The sequence below is a fragment of the Suncus etruscus genome, chromosome 6 (assembly GCF_024139225.1).
Source record: "Suncus etruscus isolate mSunEtr1 chromosome 6, mSunEtr1.pri.cur, whole genome shotgun sequence".
NCBI classification, from domain to species: domain Eukaryota; kingdom Metazoa; phylum Chordata; class Mammalia; order Eulipotyphla; family Soricidae; genus Suncus; species Suncus etruscus.
In genome coordinates, this window is record NC_064853.1 from 1,663,654 (window position 1) to 1,683,242 (window position 19,589).

At 59.1% G+C, this 19,589-nt stretch overlaps 2 protein-coding genes across 4 annotated transcripts in view; one reads left to right on the forward strand and one right to left on the reverse strand.

The window, feature by feature from the left end:
- The first annotated feature begins 3,666 nt into the window (after positions 1-3,666).
- On the forward strand, positions 3,667-5,330 carry PRXL2B (peroxiredoxin like 2B). The gene is made up of 7 exons (XM_049775396.1): positions 3,667-3,798; positions 3,905-4,109; positions 4,356-4,407; positions 4,653-4,716; positions 4,797-4,872; positions 4,959-5,083; positions 5,218-5,330. Exons 1-7 carry the CDS (start codon positions 3,736-3,738, stop codon positions 5,242-5,244), a joined length of 612 nt encoding a protein of 203 aa, XP_049631353.1. The 5' UTR covers positions 3,667-3,735; the 3' UTR covers positions 5,245-5,330.
- A 700-nt stretch (positions 5,331-6,030) lies between these two features.
- Positions 6,031-19,589, reverse strand: part of MMEL1 (membrane metalloendopeptidase like 1) — a 188,468-nt gene continuing 174,909 nt past the window's right edge. For 2 of the 3 annotated variants that reach the window (XM_049775308.1, XM_049775307.1), the window contains 19 exons: positions 19,440-19,520; positions 16,969-17,064; positions 16,550-16,668; positions 16,210-16,275; positions 15,703-15,837; positions 15,518-15,607; positions 11,783-11,919; positions 11,544-11,637; positions 9,678-9,806; positions 9,195-9,293; positions 8,779-8,862; positions 8,478-8,581; positions 8,321-8,379; positions 7,786-7,905; positions 7,383-7,516; positions 7,162-7,227; positions 6,737-6,832; positions 6,473-6,549; positions 6,031-6,389 (listed from right to left, as the gene is read on the reverse strand). In XM_049775308.1, coding sequence (XP_049631265.1) covers positions 6,290-6,389; positions 6,473-6,549; positions 6,737-6,832; positions 7,162-7,227; positions 7,383-7,516; positions 7,786-7,905; positions 8,321-8,379; positions 8,478-8,581; positions 8,779-8,862; positions 9,195-9,293; positions 9,678-9,806; positions 11,544-11,637; positions 11,783-11,919; positions 15,518-15,607; positions 15,703-15,837; positions 16,210-16,275; positions 16,550-16,668; positions 16,969-17,064; positions 19,440-19,520 — 1,886 coding nt within the window. In that variant the 3' untranslated portion in view covers positions 6,031-6,289. The remainder of the gene's footprint in view (positions 6,390-6,472; positions 6,550-6,736; positions 6,833-7,161; positions 7,228-7,382; positions 7,517-7,785; positions 7,906-8,320; positions 8,380-8,477; positions 8,582-8,778; positions 8,863-9,194; positions 9,294-9,677; positions 9,807-11,543; positions 11,638-11,782; positions 11,920-15,517; positions 15,608-15,702; positions 15,838-16,209; positions 16,276-16,549; positions 16,669-16,968; positions 17,065-19,439; positions 19,521-19,589) is intronic. The other variant, XM_049775306.1, reaches the window with a different exon arrangement.

The window sequence follows — 19,589 nt, forward strand, 5'->3', positions numbered from 1 at the left end:
GTGTCTGTGTTCCTGTGCTTATCTGTGTTTGTGTGTCTGTGTTTTTCTGTGTGCTGTGTGCCAATGTGTCTGGACATACTGGAACTTGGGGTGCAGGATTCGTTTCTGGAGAGCAGTTCCCAGGGCTCCAGGCTCTCTTTAAAGCACTGTCAGCAACTTCCGGGGGTCCCCGACAACTCCTGGATGGGTGGGGGTAGGAGGCCTCACTCTACAGACCAGAATCAGATCTCACCTTCAGGGGTGGGGTCCCGGTGGCTGCACTGAAACTGGCTGGTCGGGGGCTTGGCCTGTGTGCGAGGGGTGAGTCATCCTGGCGTGCGTGATGGGGGCATGCTATAGGATGGGGTGGATGTGCGGTGGGGCACAAGGGAACAGGGGGTGTGCTACAGGATGGGGTGTGATGTGATGGGGGAGATCTCGGGGGTGTACTATGGGATGTCAAGGAGTGCAGGACTGACTGTGCTGTTTGCCGACTTCCAGGCACCATGAGGCCGGAGGAACTGGCAGTCCACTGGGAGCTGAGGCCCAGATGGGGCTGCTCTGCTGGGCACGTGGGCTGCGGGGTGGGGCCTGGGGTCCCTGAGCGGCTGTGGGGCTAATCCGCTTTGGAGGGGCCTGAGGGATCCCGGACTTTCCCACAGACTCACAGAAAGGCGCCGCCAGCTGCTCTGCACAAAAGGCTGGGAGGGGCTGAGGGCTGCAGCCAGCGGGCGCCACCTACCTGGAAGAGAGAGAGGGAGAGAGAGAGACAGAGAGAGACACACACAAGAGACATAAAGAGACAGGGACAGAGAGAGACTGATAGAGACAGAGACAGAGAGATAGAGGCAGGGATAGAGAAGGGAGTATGAGAGAGAAAGAGGGTGAGAGACAGAGACAGAGGGAGAGAGGGGCCGTAGAGATAACATGGAGGTAAGGCATTTGCCTCGCATGCAGAAGGACGGTGGTTCGAATCCCAGCATCCCATATGGTTCCCTGAACCTGCCAGGAGTGATTTCTGAGCGTAGAGCCAGGAGTAACCCCTGAGCACTGCCGGGTGTGACTCAAAAAACCTCCAAAAATTAAAATAGAGGGAGAGACAGAGAAAAGATGGGTGGGGGGGAAGAGAGAGAGAGAGAGAGAGAGAGAGAGAGAGAGAGAGAGAGAGAGAGAGAGAGAGAGAGAGCACTAGTGGCACATACCACCACAGACTGCGCTGCCCAGAGGGGTCTGGAGGGCTGGGCTAGGCACAGTGGGGGGAGGGGTACCCAGGCCTGTCCTGCTCAGCCACTGCGCCCCTCCCCTGGCCGACTTCAGCGATATGCCCCTTCTCCTCCAGCAGTTCTTGGGGTCTCACCATGCTGATCTCTGCTACAGGGACCCCCTAAGTTACTGTCCAGACAGGACAGGCCTGGTCCCATGACACTGTCCCCAAGAACAAACTGCCGGGCCTGAAGAGATAGCACAACGGAGTTTGCCTTGCAAGCAGCCAATCCAGGACTAAAGGTGGTTGGTTCGAATCCCAGTGTCCCATATGGTCCCCCGTGCCTACCAGGAGCTATTTCTGAGCAGACAGCCAGGAGTAACCCCTGAGCACCACGGGGTGTGGCCCAAAAACCAAAAAAAAAAAAAAAAAAAAGAACGAACTGCCCAGAACACCCCCAGTGGGACCCCTGCATAGCAAGACCAGCCTTGGCAGGATGACTGGCCTGGGAGGAGGGTGGCTGATGGGTCAGGCCACTGAGAAAGGGGAGCAAGGGGTGCCCAGGCTCAGTCCTACAGTTGGACCCTTTTTGATCCCCACCCCTTGGGGCCACCCCAACGCCATGTGCCCAGCCAGTCCCAGAGGTTCCTTCTGGAGGGCCAGGGGTGCCCAGAAAGAACCTCTCATGGGAGCGGTCCAGGGCAGGGTGGTCCTGGGGACCTGGTCCTGTGCCTGAGAACCAGGCTGGGGGACAGGAGATACCCACAGGACCCTGAGGCCCCACTCCCCATCTGGGCAGGGGCAGCCACGCGGTGGGTGTGGGCGCATCCCAGCTGTGCCCACGTGTCCCACACGGCGGCTGGGCCCCACCCCGCATGCTGGAGTCCAGCTTTGTTCGGCTCTGGCTGCCATTGGCCACGAGCGTGGGAAAGCGCTGAGGCCCAGAGCAGGGGCTCCACAAAGGCAGAGTCAGCCTCTCCTGCCCACTCACCCGCCCCTCAGCCAGGCCCTGCACACCCCATTCACTGACTGAGGGCGGGCAGGTTTGGGGAGCGTGGTTTGGGGTGCAAGGAGTATGGTGCGGTCACTGTGTGCAGGACCCCAGGCCCCATGGCCCTAGATCCCCAGGGCCCAGACCCCTGTGCAGTCCCCCAGCTCCTTGTCCTGCAGGGGAAGGTGATTCCTGGAAGCCTGCTCCCGCCTCTGAGAAGCCCTCTGTCCTTGCTCTTCCAAGTCCTGCAACTGGTCCCCAGAAGAGCTGGAGAGGGGTGCGAGGCCAACTCGTGGGGCTGTTAGGTGCTGGTGACCCTGGAGAGCTCTGGCCCCAGAAATCCTGTCCCGGAGGCCCCAGCAGTGGGTGGGAGTACTCAGTGTGTTGAGAGTGCCCTGGATGCTGGAGAAGCAGCAGCAGCTCCAGAGGTGTCCCCATCCATGGAGGGGGTCTGTAGTCCCCCACTCAGGATTTGGGGTCACCCTTCCAGCAGCTCAAGGGATTGCCCCCTTCACCACCACCTCAGAAGGGCGCCGCCTGGCCTCTTCCACCTCTCCCCGTGGGCTGCTCCTGAGTCTGTCCCGCCAAGGACCAGGGGCGGGATGCTGGGCACCGGGAAGCCAGTCAGTGCCCCAACCCAGCAACCCGGCTTGGCACGGGGCGTGGCCCAGGGATGTGGGGCGGAGCCTGCGGTCTTAGGGGGCGTGGTCATCCGAAAACGGGGCGGGCCAGCGGCATCATACGGAGGCGTGGCTCGCTGGTGGCTGGGGCGGGGCCTGCGGTCGACATGGGCGTGGCCTTCCAGATACGGGGCGGGGCCAGCGACATTAAATGGGCGTGGCCGGCGTGGGGCGTGGCTCATCCCGCGCTGGACGGGGGAAGCGGCGCGGGCGGCGGCGGCTGCCCTCTAGCGGCAGAGCCGGGGGTTCTGGGGCGTCCAGATCGGGGTGTGCTTTTGGGGGCGAGGCACTCGCCTCGTCTCAGGAGGATGGGCTCATGCATATGCAAATGTAACGGGACGAGGGGGCGTGGCGGAGAGAAGGGGCCGGCGGGGATTTGAAAGTGGACCTGGGAAGAGGCGGGGCCTGGTCGGGTGGGGGAGGAGCTCGGCGAGGGGATTGGAGGAAGCGGATAGGGCGGGAGGGGATACAGGCGAGGAGTGGGCGGGGTCTAGAGAGGGGCGGGGATTGTCAGTGGCGAGAGGGCGGAGCCTGGAGCTAGCGTCGGGAGGCGATTGGCGGCGAGGAGAGGGCGGGGCCTGGAGGGGGCGGGGATTGGCGGCGAGGGGAGGGCGGGACCTGTAAGGGAGCGGGGATTAGAGGCGAGACGGGATTGGAGGAAGCGGAGAGGGTGGGGCCTGGGTCGGCGATGCGATTGGCTGCGACGGGAGGGCGGGGCCTGGAGGGGCGGGGAGGGGCGGCGAGACGGGATTGGAGGAGGCGGAGCCAGCAGTGACGGCTTCAGCGGCGCCAGTCTCCTGGAAACTGGCGGAGGCGCGCGTCCTGTCACCCCGAGCCGAGCCGAGCCGAGCCGAGCCGATCGGGAGTCGCTTGGCGGCGGCATGAGCGCCGTGGACCTGGCCCGCGTGGGCGCGTGCGTCCTGAAGCACGCGGTGACCGGGGAGGTGAGGCCGGGCGCCCGGGGCTGGGCGGCTGAGCCGGGTGTCGCCGCGCCCTTCCCGCTGCCCTCCGGGGCCTGACCCGTCCCCCGTCCCCGACGCCGCCCCGCAGGCCGTGGAGCTGCGCAGCCTGTGGCAGGAGCAGCCGTGCGTGGTGGCGGGCCTGCGGCGCTTCGGCTGCGTGGTGTGCCGCTGGATCGCGCGCGACCTCAGCAGCCTGGGGCCGCGGCTGCAGCAGCACGGGGTGCGCCTGGTGGGCGTGGGGCCCGAGGCCGTGGGCCTGCGGGAGTTCCTGGACGGCCGCTACTTCGCAGGAGGTGCCGAGGCCCGCCCCGCCCCCCTGCCGCCCCCCGCGCCCCACGCCCATGCACCCCCCCGCCGGGCCTCATCCCTGGGCCCCGCCGTGTCCTGAGCGGCCTTCGCTGCCCTGCAGGTGCTGGTGGCGGGGTGCAGCGCCCCTCCAAGCTCCACTCCCCTGCCTGCGCCGTGCCTGGGGGTCTGGGGGCGAGGCGGGGTGCGGGGCCAGGGTGGGGGCCAGGCACACGGTTGCACCTGCCTTCCAGAGCTCTACCTGGACGAGACCAAGCGTTTCTACAAGGAACTGGGCTTCAGGCGGTGAGTGTGGCTTGCGGAGGGGAGCCAGTCAATGCTCCCGTCCCTTCTTGCTATCCAGGGGGACCCCGACACTCACAACCCTGGGGTGCCGTGGAGGTGGCAGCTAGGGGCCCAGTTGGGGCCTGGCATGGGTGCCTTGCTGACTGGCACCGGCAGCTGGCCAGCAGGTCCATCCACCCTCCCTACCGCTCCCCCCCACCAGCCGGCTGCCTCGTGCCCTGAGTGCCGGTGTGGGGGTTTTGCAGGTACAGCAGCCTGAGCATCCTGCCAGCTGCCCTGGGGAAGCCGGTGCGCGAGGTGGCTGCCAAGGTCTGTGACAACATGGGGAGTGGAGGCGGGGCCACAGGGCTCTCTGTCCTCGACCAACCCGGGTCTGTGCCCTCCTCCAGGCCAAGGCCGTCGGCATCGAAGGGAACCTGTCAGGAGATCTGCTGCAGAGTGGGGGACTACTGGTGGTCACCAAAGGTGGGGAGACTGCTGCTACCCCGACCTGACTGTCTGGGCATGGGGGACACAGCCTTGGGGGCCCCTGATGTCTCCCCGCCCCGCAGGTGGGGACCAGGTGCTGCTTCACTTCGTGCAGAAGTCGCCGGGTGACTATGTCCCCCAAGAACAAATCCTGCAGGCCCTGGGCATTGCTGTGGAGGGCGGTGCCAGCGGGCAGGGACCGCCCCAGGTGAGCCTGTGGGAGCCTTTAGCCTCCTGCCTGGAGCCCTCAGGGCTGAGAGCATGGATCTGGGGCCCAGCTTGGCACCGGCAGATCATGTTCCTCAGCCCTGTGTGCTCAGCAGGGTCTCTTGTCGCTTGCAGTGTGGTGAGGACTCGTGTGCCCGCTGAAGGTCTCTGCTTTCCCTTCTGAGCCCTGTCCACACCGGAGCATTGAAGTGGGTTGCGGGGTCCAGAGCAATAGCACAGAGGCAAGGCATTTGCCTTGCAAGTGGCCGACCTGGAACAAACCCGGGTTCAGTTCCCGGCATCCCATATAGTCCCGAGCCTGCCAGGAGCAATTTCTGAGCGCAGAGCCAGGAGTAACCTCTGAGTGCCACAAAGTGTGGCCAAAAAACCAAAAATAAAATAAAATAAAGCGGTTGCGGATTCTCCTTGCCTTGTCCACTCTGTCGCCCCAGCTGTGTCTTCCTCTCAGTGTTGTTGGCGGTGTGGGGACTCCCCGCAGTCCCCTGAGACCCAGGTCCTGGGCACAAGAGGTCTGGATGGGTGCTAGAGATGAGCAGGGTGCAGGCTCATTGGGATTGGGGGTCCCGGAGGGTGCTGTGAACTGTTTCTTGGCGCAGCTCCAGGGAAAGAGCTGGTCTCTCTCACAAACTCATCCTACACCCCCACACCATCCAGGTACCCCCACACCTGCCCAGAGACTTGCAGTGGAATTTGCCCATTCTGAGGGGGTCGAGCACCCCTAGACAGTGGTGATGGCGTTCTGACCCCACTGCCTGCCAGTGGCCCCGGACCCCATATACAGGCTCTGGGCTGTCCCTCAGGGCCCTCCTCTCTGGGTGCTTCTGAGGTCTCCTGTTCAGGACGTGGAAGGAGGCAGTGCTCCACAGGGTTTCCCTAGAGCCTGGTCTCTGAGCCTCCTCCCTGGAGCGCAGACAGAGGCAGTGGGAAGAAGGTTTGAAGCTTTTACTCAGCTCAGTCAGAAGCTCTGGGCACCAGGCAGATGCACAGGGAGCGGGAGACGCACCCCAGGCTGAGCAGGGGCAGCCGGGCAGGCAGTGCAGGGTGGTAGGTCCCCTCCTGGATGCGCAAGGCCGGGTTGGGGTGGGGGGTCAGCAGTGCTGAGCCGGCTTGGCTGCCCCAAGGGCTGTGACACCACCTTCTCTGTGGTCCAATCCCCGGGACACGGGGTGGATACGTGTGACCTCGGCTACCAGACCCGGCATCGGTCGTACGGGTGCATGGGGGTGCCCTGGGCACACTGGAACGCGTCAGAGAAGGCAGCCAGGTTCTGCAGCGACCCAAGCACCCTGTGGGAGAGACGGGGTTGAGACGTGCAAGGGGGCGTGGGGGCTTAGGGCTCGGGTGCAACTTGGGAGGGCCAAAAACTTGCCGGTACTTCAGGGGGCTGTGTACATCTGTCTTCATGGACTGGGTGGCGAACTCAGGCCGGTACGAGCCACACCATACCTGCGGGCAGACCAGGGGCTGTTACGGGAAGGAAACTGGGGGCTGGGAGGATGGGACTCCCCTCCCCACATTGGGTCCACCCTTCCTGGATGCCAGCAGCGCTGCACACCCCAATCCCTGGCCATGACTGCTGGTTCTGGCCCACATAGGGATGCCCTGGATTGAGGGACTGAAAGGCCAGACCCACCTGGGCAAAGTTGACGAAGAACAGCTGGTCATAGGTGAGCTCCAGCCCGGGCAGCTGCTGGTCTTGGCCGCCCTCGGAAATCCACTTGAGATACGCCTGTGACAGAGTGTGGCCTAGTCCCGCCATCCTGCCACTGTGGCACCGTCACCCCGACATACCACAGCACCACCCTCTACCACACGGGGTTCAGCTCCCAGCCTCCCCAGGGTGTCCTGCCGCTGCCGCCAGGAAGCCCTGCCACGGCATGTTCTGGGCTGCTCCACACTACTGCCCACTAGACTGGGCGGGAGAGAAACAGAGGGCACCCCGAAGTTAGTTACGGATTGTGTACAGACCCCCCTGTGCCCACCCGCCCCTTTCCAGATGCAGCTGGGCTCAGCGAATCTGTTTGGTCAGTCCCCCCACTTCCAAACTCCGGGACCCACCTTGTAGGCCTGCCGCACCCCACCGTTGTCAGCAATGTTCTCCCCGAGAGTGCTGTGTCCATTCACCTGGATGGAGCCCGGGGTGAGTGTGGCCTGCCGCTGCCCTCACGGACCCACGGAGCCCTTTGCTGAGCTGAGGGTCCCCCAGCTGGCCAAGTGCCCCCACCCACCGGTGCGAGTGTCCCCTGCGGGGCTGTGGGTCCCGGGCCTAGCGGGCTCACGTTCTGCTGTTGGGCCAGTTCCCAGGAGAAGTTGCTGTACTGGCGGATCATGCACTCCGACTGCTCGCGAAAGTGCGAGGCCGAGAAGTTGCTCCACCAGTCCAGCATGTTGCCGTCCTTGTCGAAGTTGCGGCCTGCGGGGAGCGGGCAGAAGGTCTCCCTGGAGCCCACCTGCAGCCCCTGGCCCTGTGCTGCCCTCCGTCCATCAGGACCCAGGGATGGGGGTGCTTGTCCCCAGTCTTGACGGTGGGGGCAGGGAGGGAGGCTCGGCTGACCTAGTCGCACCAGCCCTGATCAGGACCTGAGGCTGGCACCTACCCCCTCGAAACTGGGAGCCCTGAAGCACCGTCCAGGACCTTTCCCGGGTCCCTGGTGAGGGAGGGCGTGCCCTGGCATTAGTTACCATTGTCATCAAAGCCGTGGGTGATCTCGTGCCCGATCACCATCCCGATGCCCCCGAAGTTCAAGGCCTGCGGCTGCTCCTTGCTAAAGAAGGGGGGCTGGAGGATGCCGGCAGGGAATACTGTGGAGGCAGCTGAGTCAATGCACTTGGGCCAGCACCCCAGAGATGGTACGCAGAGAGGAGGAGACCCCTTTTCACAGACAAAGAGGCCTGGGACGTGGAGCCTCAGCTTTGTCTGGAATCCCTAAGTCCACCATACCTGCCGTAAGGGCAGAACCCTGGGGTGATAGGGAGCTGTGACTTCCCTTCTTTTTGGGGGGGGTCACACCTGCTGGTGCTCAGGAGTTACCCCTGGCTCTGCACTCAGAAGCCACTCCTGGCAGGCTCAGGGGACCATATGGGATGCCAGGATTCAAACCGGGGTCTGTCCTGTATTGGCTGCGTGCAAGGCAAACACCCTACCGCTGTGCTGTCTCTCCAGCCCCTGTGACTTCCCTTCTGAAAGCAAGAATGGGGGCCTGAGGGGGACACGTACCGATCTGGTTCCGGTTTGGGGAGTAGAAGGCGTTGACCACAGCAGCCCCGATGATCCAGCTGCAAGACACCAGATGGTCGTCTGGGGGTGCCCCAGAGGAAGGCTCTGGGCCCGTCCCGAGCACCCTGCTCCCCGGATCCCTAGGCTGCCCACTCACAGATTGAGGTCCACCTTCTCACGAAGCTTCTTCAGGCTCTTCTGAGCACTGGCCTTGAGGTTCTGCAGCCCATTTTCAAAGTACAGCTCCTCGGAGAAGTTGAGCTGTGGAGAGGGCGGTCACATGGCGGGGTTGGGGGATCTGAGGGCAGGGGACAGGGGTCTGCGCGGGCTCCCCTGCCTTGCCTTCAGCTCAGGGTGATGTCAAGGCACCCCAGCGCAGAATGGCCCTCCCCCGCCCGCACCTTGACCCACACCATAGTCTGGTGCAGGGAACGTGAGGAGAGGGTGTAGGGACGCACATTGGAATACTCCTCGTCCAGGTGTTTATTGCTCTCGTCCAGGATGTAGTCGGGGTAGCCGATCTGCTCCCAGATGTTGATGGCCTGCAGGGGAGAGGGAGCTGCTCTGTGCCCACCAAAGTGGGCTCCTGTCTGACCCCTCCCCACTGGGCAAAGGGGCAAAGAGGGTTAGTGGAGAGGAGGCAGGAAGTGCAGTGACTGCTGTCACTACCCAAGGCCCCTGGCAGGTCTTGGCCCTGCTTTCCCAAGGCTGTGGGTGCATCTCTGGTTCAGGGGTGTGGCCGCCTCCCTCCCAGCTTGGCTCCTGGTCCCTCTTCCCAGGGCCTCCCAAAGTGCCACCCAACTGTCATCCTTGTCTCCAAAGTGGGGGAATGGAGCGGGCCCCTTCTCCTCACGTGGGGTCCCCCTTGCCCTACCTTTTCGCGGGCTTTGTGCTTGGACTCATCATCCATCCAGTTCAGCTCATCCAGCGTCTCCACAAACACCGCCCGTACCTTGTGTATGAGCTCGTGGACCTGGGGGAGCCAGGCCTGATGCCCCCTGCGAGCCTGCTGTGGCCAGGCCACCCCACACGACAGCCCAGCTTGGCAGCCAGTCCTCACTACTACTCCCACCCTTATCCATCTGTACTTGCTGCACTCACACCTGCACTCACACCTGCGATTGCTACGCTCACACCTGTGCTCACACTTGTACTTGCTGCGCGGGTACATGGCTCGCACCTGTACTCATACCCACAGACTGAACTAACACCAGCATTCATTCCTGTGTGACATTTGCCGCTTCCAGGGTGGCCCATGAGTGACAGGCAGGGGAGAAAGAGGCGTCCCCATCACCGAGCACTCGTGTTGCTGGACGCATCTCAGGGTAGGAGGCACAACCACCCCCGGGGCACCCACCACTTTCTTGCTCTCTTCCGGGAAGGCCTGCTGGACGTAGAGGGAGCCCACGGCGCTCTCCATGTTGCTGTTGACATAGCTGACACACTCCCGCCAGCGCACCTCCTCCACCGTGGTACCGTACAGTGCCTGCAGGCCAGACCCACGGCCCATGTGGCCACTCATTTACTCACTCACTCACTCTTTCAGCATCTTCTCTCTCTCAGTTGAGGGTCCAGGGTGGGTTCCCAGTTAGTGCTGGTCAGGGCATGGGACACTGGTGTAGCTGTTTTTGTTTGTTTGTTTGTTTGTTTTCTGGGTCACACCCGGCAGCACTCAGGGGTTACTCCTGGCTCTACGCTCAGAAATCTCCCCTGGCTTGGGGGACCATATAGGACGCCAATATAGGGGGATCGAACCTCGGTCCTTCCTTGGCTAGTGCTTGCAAGGCAGACACCTTACCTCTGGTGCCACCTTGCTGGCCCCTTTTTTTAGATTTTTTTTTTTTTTTTTTGTGGCTGGATTTTTTCTTTGTTTTTGGTTTTTGGGCCACACCTGGCAGTGCTCAGGGGTTACTCTTGATTCTGGACTCAGAAGTCACTTCTGGGGGCTGGAGCCGTGGCGCTACAGTTAAGGTGTTTGCCTTACAAACACTAGCCTAGGACAAACTTCGGTTTGATCTCCCAGCGTCCCATATGGTCCTCCCAAGCCAGGAGCGATTTCTTTTCTTTGTTCGTTTGTTTGTTTGTTTTTGGGTCACACCTGGCAGTGCTCAGGGTTACTCCTGGCTTTATGCTCAGAAATCACTCCTGGCAGGCTCGGGGGACCATCTGGGATGCCGGGATTCAAACCCTGGTCTGTCCTGGGTTGACTGTGTGCAAGGCAAACACTCTACTGCTGTGAGATCGCTCCGGCCCCAGTGGTGCATCTCAGAGGGGAGGGTTCAGACTAGAACCAGAGCTTAACTTGCATGCTAATGGGGGCACATTGCTTACCCCAAAATCCTTCTCCTGGTCCTTAGGGGCTACAGCCTGAATCTAGACCAGCACTGACCTCTGCCCCCACAAGAAGGCCCTCAGAACCTTGTTAGCTTTTCTGGGATCACTTGCTCTTTGGGCCCTTTGCCAAAGTGGGGAGAGGACATGAGCTGACAGGGCATCGGGGATGGAGCATTCTGGCCAGGAACACGGTCCACATGAAGCTAGTCCAGAACTCTGCCCAGAGAAAGTATGGTGGACAGGCTCATGCAGCCTTGGGCTCCCTCTCCCTCTCTCTGCCATCCTGGGGCCCTACTGGGACTGTCTTGGCCAGGACATCCCCCAGGGTCCAGCGTCTCTGCAGGTTGAGCAACACTGCCTGAACACCTCACGGACACCACCATCCAAAAGTCCTCCTCCATCTCCTATCTTTGTCCCTCATGGGCACCACACACTGGTGGTTCTTCTTTTGTTTGTTTTGGGCCACACCCAGTGGCACTCAGGGGTAACTTCTGGCTCTGCACTCAGAAATAGCTTCTGGCAGGCTCGGGATATGGGATGCCAAGAATCAAACCCGGGTCCATTCCTGGTTGGCTGCATGCAAGGCAAATGCCCTATCGCTGTGCTATCACTCTGGCCCCTCTCTTTATTTATTTATTTTTTTAGCCAGGGCATACCCAGTGGTGCTCAGGGGTTACTACTGGCTCTCTGCTCGGGAATCACACCCGGCAGGCTCAGGAGACCACATGGGAGGCTGGAGATCAAACTGGGTGGGTCACATAAAACGCAAGCATCCTTTCTGCTATATTACACTCTGGTCCCTCCCCTGTGGTTCTGAAGAACGGTTTTCCCTTTCACCGGCCTCTCCTGCTGGGCCTCTTTCGGGGGTGGCCGGGGCCAGGGCACTCACCTTACGGTAATTGGTGCGGGTGTCCTTGAATCTCTGGCTCAGGCTGCTGATACGGTCGAGCACCAGGCGCCAGACCAGGTAGTTCTGCAGGGTCCTGTGGGAGCCACACCAGTGAGGGCTGGCCTAGCCAGGGGCTACAACACAGGTGCCCTGAGCAGACGGGGCTTAGGGTGCAAAGGGATCTTCTGGGATGGCCCCGGATGCAGGTGATACTCCCTCAGCCCGGCGCCGGGCGTCACCTGACTGAGAAGGTGTTGATGATCTCCTCCAGGTTCTCCAGGTAGGGCTCGCCGTACACCACCACCTGCTCGTCCGGCAGCAGTGGGATGTTGGCGGAGGACAGCACCGCTTCTATGAAGAGTGTCCAGTTGAATCCCTAGGACAGGGCAGAGCAGGGGGCACAGTGCTGAGTCTGGGACATCCAGCCCCTTGCCCCAACGATTCCAGAGGAAAGAGAGGGCTGAAGCGTGAGCCTGAGAGCAGAGAAGGCATCAGTACAGGAATCCTGCAGAAAGAGGACCAGCAAGATGGTGAAGAAATGGAGCAGGCTTATTGGTGGTAGGCCTGGTCTTCACCGTCAGACTATGGTCACAGAAATGTCAAGGCCGCCTGGCTCCATGTTGGTGCTCGGACACTCAGGGAGAAGTCAAAGCACGACAGAGAGAGAGAGAGAGAGAGAGAGAGAGAGAGAGAGAGAGAGAGAGAGAGAGAGAGAGAGAGAGAGAGAGAGAGAGAAAGAGAGACAGAGACAGAGAGAGAGACAGAGAGACAGAGACAGAAAGAGACAGAGACATAGAGAGAGACAGAGATATAGAGAGAGACAGAGACAGAGACAGACAGAGACAGAGACAGACAGAGAGACAGAAATTTTTTAAAATTTTGGGCCACACTCAGGTTCCACACTCAGAAATCGCTACTGACAGGCTCAGAGGACCATATGGGATGCCGGGAATAGAACTTGGGTCTGTCCTGGGTTGGTCACATATAAGGCAAATGCCCTATCACAGTGCTATCACTCTGGCCCAAGAAAATTTTCAATGTAAAACCAAATAAGGGTCTTAGAAGAACGGAAAAAAGCAGGCCAGTCTCAATTCTTACCAGAGAGGCAGAGGTTAAGAAAACATTAGAAGCAGGAATTCCTGGGCCGGAGAGATAGCACAGCGGTAGGGCATTTGCCTTGCAAGCAGCTGACTCAGGACCAACAGTGGTTCGAATCCTGTCATCCCATATGGTCCCCCATGCTGCCAGGAGCTATTTCTGAGCAGAGAGCCAGGAGTAACCCCTGAGTGTCGCCGGGTGTGACCCAAACTCCCCCCCCCCCAAGTAAGAAGTAGAAATTCCCCTGGACCAGAGAGACATGGCAGAGGGGAAAGTGTTTAGTTTGCCTTGCCTGCAGCCAACCTTGACTTTGATTTGAACCCCGGCAGCATAGATTTCTGAAACACCCCTCTCCCAGGAGTGACCCTCAGAGCACAGAGCAACTCTGGACTCAAATTCGTCTTAATCATAGGAAAATGGGGAACTTCATCACGGTCAGATTTACAAAAGGCTTTCTGGGGCCGGAGAGATAGCACAGTGGCATTTGCCTTGCAAGCAGCTGACCCAGAACCTAAGGTGGTTGGTTCGAATCCCGGTGTCCCATATGGTCCCCCATGCCTGCCAGGAGCTATTTCTGAGCAGACAGCCAGGAGTAATCCCTGAGCACTGCTGGATATGGCCCAAAAACCAAAAAAAAAAAAGGCTTTCAATTTTCAGATGGGGAAATCATAGGGTTCCTTTGAACTGAGGAGAGATGCCTGTAACTGTAACAGACACAGAAAAAAAAAAAAAAAGCACTGAGTCAGAGGCTAGAAATGAGGACCAATTCCTCAGGGACCCTCCCATGCACACCCGCCACAGCCACAGCGCCTGCCACCTGGCTAGGAATACACAGGAAGACACTGCCACCAGGTCTTTTTTGTCCTTGTTCAGCACGAGGGTGGATGCTGTGGTGGTACACACAAAATGAAATGTATTCAGTTTGGGGTAAAGGAAAGAAAACTTTTCTACGGAGGAGCGATGCCTGGGTTGAGAATGGGATCAGGGGCCGGCAAGGTGGTGCTCGAGGTAAGGTGTCTGCCTTGCAAGCGCTAGCCAAGGAAAGATCTCGACCGAGGTTCGATCCCCCGGCGTCCCATATGATCCCCCCAAGCCAGGGACAATTTCTGAGTGCTTAGCCAGGAGTAACCCCTGAGCATCAAATGGGTGTGGCCCTAAAAACCAAAAAAAAAAAAAAAAAAAAAAAGAGAGTGGGATCAGGTGACAAGGGGATGGCCCCGGTCAGCTCCTGTAACTGTCAGCCAACCAGGCCTGGGAGGTCAGAGCTTCAGCCAGACGTGGGCAAGAGAGCAGCGCATCATGCGAGGTCCAGGGAGTGGGAGAACATGTATGCGTGCAGTGTACCCAGCTCTGGGACACAGTCTCAAGTCACATTGTTCTTGAGTCACCCCAGATGTTTATGCAGATGACACTGGCACTGGGACTTCGGTCGGGGCTCAAGGGTAGACTCGACCATGACCCCAGATACAGTTAGGAGCCCTGTTCAGCCATGCGTGAGAGTTAGGGTCCAGCCACAGTGCAAGGGGACCTGCAAAAGGCTCCCCAGCACAGCAGGACTGACGGAGGGAATAAAGAGATAAGTTCACATGGGTGAACAACAACATACTGACCTATAGATTCAGACAGTCACACGGACATACAGCCATAGGCACACAACCACAACCAGCCACACACAGACTAGTCAGAATCTCACAGTCAGGGGGCCGGGCGGTGGCGCTAAAGGTAAGGTGCCTGCCTTACCTGCGCTACCCTAGGACGGACCACGGTTCGATCCCCCGGCGTCCCATATGGTCCCCCAAGCCAGGAGCGACTTCTGAGCGCATAGCCAGGAGTAACCCCTGAGCGTCACCGGGTGTGGCCCAAAAACCAAAAAAAAAAGAAAAAAAGAATCTCACAGTCAACAGCCATACACAGCCAGTCACAGCCACAGGATAGACAGCCACAAGGTCACCTAGTCAGTCACATGGTCACAGCCACTGCCAGGGCACATACATAGTCACATGGTGACAGACAGCCACACACAGAACATAGTCATACAGCCACGAATAGGCTGTCACTGTCAGAAGTCAGTCACACACAGCTGTGGGTTCACTTAGGAATACGCAGGAGTCACAGTCACAGCACAAAGAATAATCACAGAACAGCCAGAGTCACAAAGAGCCACACAGACACATGGACACCCAGTCACACAGAGAACAGTCACAGTCGCAGGTCACAGTCATGGTCACACTGTCAGCCGCACACACAGTCACACCTGTCAGGTATACACAGAAGTGAGTCACAGACACACACATCATAGCTACACATAAAAACAGAGCCATAGGCATCATACATAGTCACACACAGTCACAGAGTGGTGATGGAGAAAGTGAATCTGAGGGTCCCTTTGACCATGGCAGAGCAGGATATGTCCAAGGCGCTGGCACCGTGGCCCAAGCCTTTCAGTAGGGTTGGGGCCACGAGACGAGACAAGAGCAGAGCAGACAGCAGAAGCCAGCAGAACTGGGGCTGTGCAGAACTTCTTGGGGGGGACTTTAGTGCTTTGAGGGTGCAGGTCACCTGTCTAACACCCTATCGTGACCTCTTTGCAAAGTGAACAGGGCTATGACAGGGCCACGCTCAGATCTTTCCTGAAGAGAAACTGGGCACCTCAGTGGTTCCTGCAGAAAGTGGGGCCACAGCATGATGCTAGTCTACTGGCAATGGCAAGTGCCTGCCTGTGAGTAGCTGCAGAGGAGCCACAGTGTGGCACAGGAGCTGTGTGTCCTCGAAGGTGGTGGTGGGGGACCAGCATGGCACGGGAACCATGTGCCCGCAGGAGTTAGGCGAGCTGACCCTTCGGCAGCCAGCCTGGGCACCCAGGAGACTGGACTCACCTTCAGGCTGAATTTATTCTGCAGCTGCTCCAGGTTCATGCGGTGGTACATGGCCGTGACGTCGTGTCTCTCTTCCTGGGGTATCGTAGCCTGTGGAAGAAGGCAAGGTCACCACGGGCGCAGAGTTGGGTCCCCCACCTTCGTGTGCACGCAGAGTTGGGGTCCCCCGCCCCATGTCTCCTCACATTGGCCAGCCGAGTCTCCAGCTTCAGCACCTGCTCCATGTCCTTCACCACCTGCTCGTTGTTCTCAGGCAGTTTCAAGTCCTCACGCAGCATCATGGCCACCGACATCATGAACTGCAGGTAGGCTTCCCGCACCTTCGGGTGGGTGGCTGGCTACTCAGGGTGTCACAGTCCTCGGGGGCGAACCCCTCCCCCACTGTAGCTTCCCAAGAACCCCCTGGGGGCTGGAGTGATAGCACAGTGGTAGGGCGTTTGCCTGGCACTCGGACAACCCGGAACAGACCCGGGTTCAATCCCGGCATCCCACATGGTCCCCGGTGCCTGCCAGGAGCGACTTGTAAATGTAGAGCCAGTAGCTACCCTTGAGCGCTGCTGGGTGTGACCCCAAAATAAACCAAAATATAGAGCCCCTGGCTGTTGTCTTCCTACTATATCTGAGATGCCCCGACAAGGCTGCCCATGACCCCCTCCCTAGCAGCAGTGGCCTGGCTGGTGGGGAGCCCTCACCTTCCGGTTGATGCCCTGATTGAAGTAGTACTCCCGGGTGGGCATGCCCAAGGCAGGCTGGTCTATCTGAAGACAAGAGGGGGATACTGGGCAAGGGGTGGGGGTGGTACCCCACAGCCTGACCAGGGTGGGCAGCAGCCCTCTCTGCACCCCACCCTGGGACCCAGGTGGGGTGAATTGAAGCCCCACATGCGTCCTGAGTGATGTGACGGGGGTCTTTTGCAACCCAGCCTCCCTGGACCCCACGGGACTTCCGTGATTCCTGACTGGGCCAACGCTGTCCTGGGACAGGGCCAGAACCCAGCTGGGCCCAGGCAGCCCCTGTCCCTTGCCAGCATACGTAGATGATGTGCCGGCTGGAATTCTGGTCGTCGTTCCAGACGAAAAGGTCAATGAGAACACGTCGGTTGAATTCAGAGTTCAATATCGCCAGCTGCTGCTCCAGCTTCCAGTTGAGTTCTGGGGATCAGTGCCCCAACTAGAACGGTGGCGTCGGTTCACCCCGCCCCTCAACCCAGAATATGGGGACTAGCTGGTGATGAGCCTGGGGGCCTGGGAGCTTTCCCAAACAACCCCCAGGGACAGGCATCGTGTCAGGACCACCATGCCCCCCTCCCCAGGGATGGGCCATGCCCTTGGTAGGACGGGCAGGGGTGAGTCCACCTGGGGGTCTGGAAGAACAGACACCCCTTGGCTGAACCAAGGGGGAAACGGGCAGCGGCCTATGGGGGCCCTAAGCATGGGGGGTCCAGGTCTCACCATTCGATTCGTTCCAGTTGTCCATGGCCACCGGCCAGCCCCCCAAGTCCTCGATGATGTCCAGTAGCGGCTTCGAGTCACGCTGCTCTATCATGCCTGAGAGGGAGGTGTGGTCACCCATTGTGCATGCCCAGAGCAGACATTGAGGCCTGGGACAATGGGGATGGCAGGAGTGGGGACAGCGGGCACAGGGGCAGAATGGTAGCAAATGGTGGGACAGGAGGAACAGCGGGGACAGGGAAAGCCAAGGAGGGGATGGTGGCGGCAATGGGGGCCTGGGCCAGGAGATAGGGCTTCCTGAGCTAGCGAGGGAGTCAGAGAGAGACAGAGAGAGACAGATAGAGAGCCAGAGAGGGAGAAATGGGGAATAAGGGGAAGGGGCTGGGCTTCCTGAAGAGAGAGGCGGGGAAGGGGAGAGGTTTCCTGAGGAGCCCACCAGGGAGATCTCTGCAGGAGCAGGGGAGGATCAGAGAAACCATGTATGGTTCACTGATACATGGGGCTTCCAGGAAAAAGGGAGTCCCTAGGGCCCTCAGGACGTGCCCCAGTCAGCAGCCTCAGGTGAGATCAGGGGTGAATGGCAGGAGGATGGGGAGAGCACCGAGGCTCCAGAAGCAGTAGGGAGGCAAGGCTGCCAAGCCCTCGACTGGACTGGGATCCTGGCAGGCAGAAGAGAAGAACGGGGGCACCCGGGTAAGTGGCGGGCCACAGGGCTTCCTGTGCTCACCTGGATCTGGGGGCACGGGGAGCTGGTACAGTTTGGGGGGTTCTGACTCTACCCAGGCCCTGGGGCTGCCTCTGCTGGTGGAACTGTGGGCGGGCCCTGATGGGGGTGGGGCTACAGGCAGTGGGCAGGGTTCCTGATGTGGGTGGGAGGGACTCTTGGCAGTGGGCAGGACTTCCAGGAGTGGGTGGGGTTCCTGAGGTGGGCAGGGTTCCTGACCTTGGGTGGGCATGGTGAGGGTGGTGAGGGAAGTATGCGGAGGGGTGTCTGGTATAAAGTATGTGGAGGGGTGTCTGGTTGCTGACAGAGTGTTTTCTTTTTTTTTTTTTTTTTTTTTTTGTGGTTTTTGGGTCACACCCGGGAGCGCTCAGGGGTTCCTCCTGGCTTCAGGCTCAGAAATCGTTCCAGGCAGGCTCGGGGACCATATGGGATGCTGGGATTCGAACCAATGACCTTCTGCATGAAAGGCAAACACTTTCACTCCATGCTACCTCTCTGGCCCCGACAGTGTGTTTTCTAACAAGCGTTGTTTTACACGTGTGGTGCCAGGGATCAAACACAGAGTCTCACATGTAAGGCCTGCCTGTGCTCTACCACTGAGTCTCAACCTGGCCCGCTCTGGCTCTCAGGTCCAAAACAGCACTAGGCGGGACACAGGCTTTGCTTTCATCTGGGGACCAGGAGCGGGATGAATCAGTCCACAGACAAGTCTGCCGGTATGCCTATACAATAGGACGAACCCTGCCCTCTGGGGAACTTACAGAAAAACAATCACCCTGTGCCTTGCTGAGGATAGGCTAGTGTCCCCAGAGCCATTGGGACTGTGGGGAAGGTGCAAATCACCTAGATACAGAGAAATCCTGTGACACACCCACATGTACAAGAATTTCTAGAACACAAGGTACATATACACACAAATACAACACACATCAACATGTATGTACACACAGCACATGTGATATAAATATTTATACACACACGTGCAGACACAACACACACTTAAGTAGGTGCACAGAGCATACATAGCACATGATACACATCACACAAGAAAATACACAAGATAACACATACGCATGCTATGTGAATACATATGTAAATACATATACAGAACACATGTACAACATGTACAACACAGTAAGACAGCACAGGTATAGCTTACGTAAACATTACATGCATACATAGCACAAGACACATGTAAGGTGCACAATAAGTAAATAGACAGCGTGCATACACACAGCACGTGATACAGATCACACACATCATGCACATACACACATGTGCCTATGCACCTACTACATGGTACACACACAAGTGTACCTATAGGGTATATAAAAGACACATGGCAATGCATACAAAGAGCCAGCATACAACACATGCCTTTGTAACGTTAGGAACATACAGACGCACACACAATGCACACATTTACCCCTGTACTATAGACACACATACCTATGAACACAATATGTAGGGTCACACACATGGCCACATGCGCATAACACAATATATGCATATGTCCGCACATAATAGATACACTCAACCGACACGACATGGACACACATGACACACGCGAATTCATATACCTCTTCCTAGGCCATGCACACCTCTCCACACGGTCACATACGCTCACTCACAAAGGCGCACTTCCAGGCAGCCTCGAGCTGCCTCCCATGGGCCCGACCGTGGCAGCGGGGTCGGGGTGCGGTGCCCAGGAGGGGCGAGGCGGAGGGGAGGCCCCGCGTGCACTCACTCTCATTCATGCAGGAGCGGTAGAGCATCTTGGCCTTCTGGATGGCCGGCCTGTCCTCCGAGGTGGAATTCTCCAGCACCCCTGTGGGCGAGGAAGAGCTGGAGAGAAGCACTGTTCTCTGGGCGCCGGTCACGAGGCCACGGCCATCCC

Excerpts from the sequence above, each read along its gene's own strand:
- PRXL2B (XM_049775396.1), top strand. The coding sequence starts at position 3,736 with ATGAGCGCCGTGGACCTGGCCCGCGTGGGCGCGTGCGTCCTGAAGCAC. Across the intron at positions 4,110-4,355 it reads CGGCCGCTACTTCGCAGGAG|AGCTCTACCTGGACGAGACC; the intron begins GTGCCGAGGCCC and ends CCTGCCTTCCAG. Across the intron at positions 5,084-5,217 it reads GCGGGCAGGGACCGCCCCAG|TGTGGTGAGGACTCGTGTGC; the intron begins GTGAGCCTGTGG and ends TGTCGCTTGCAG.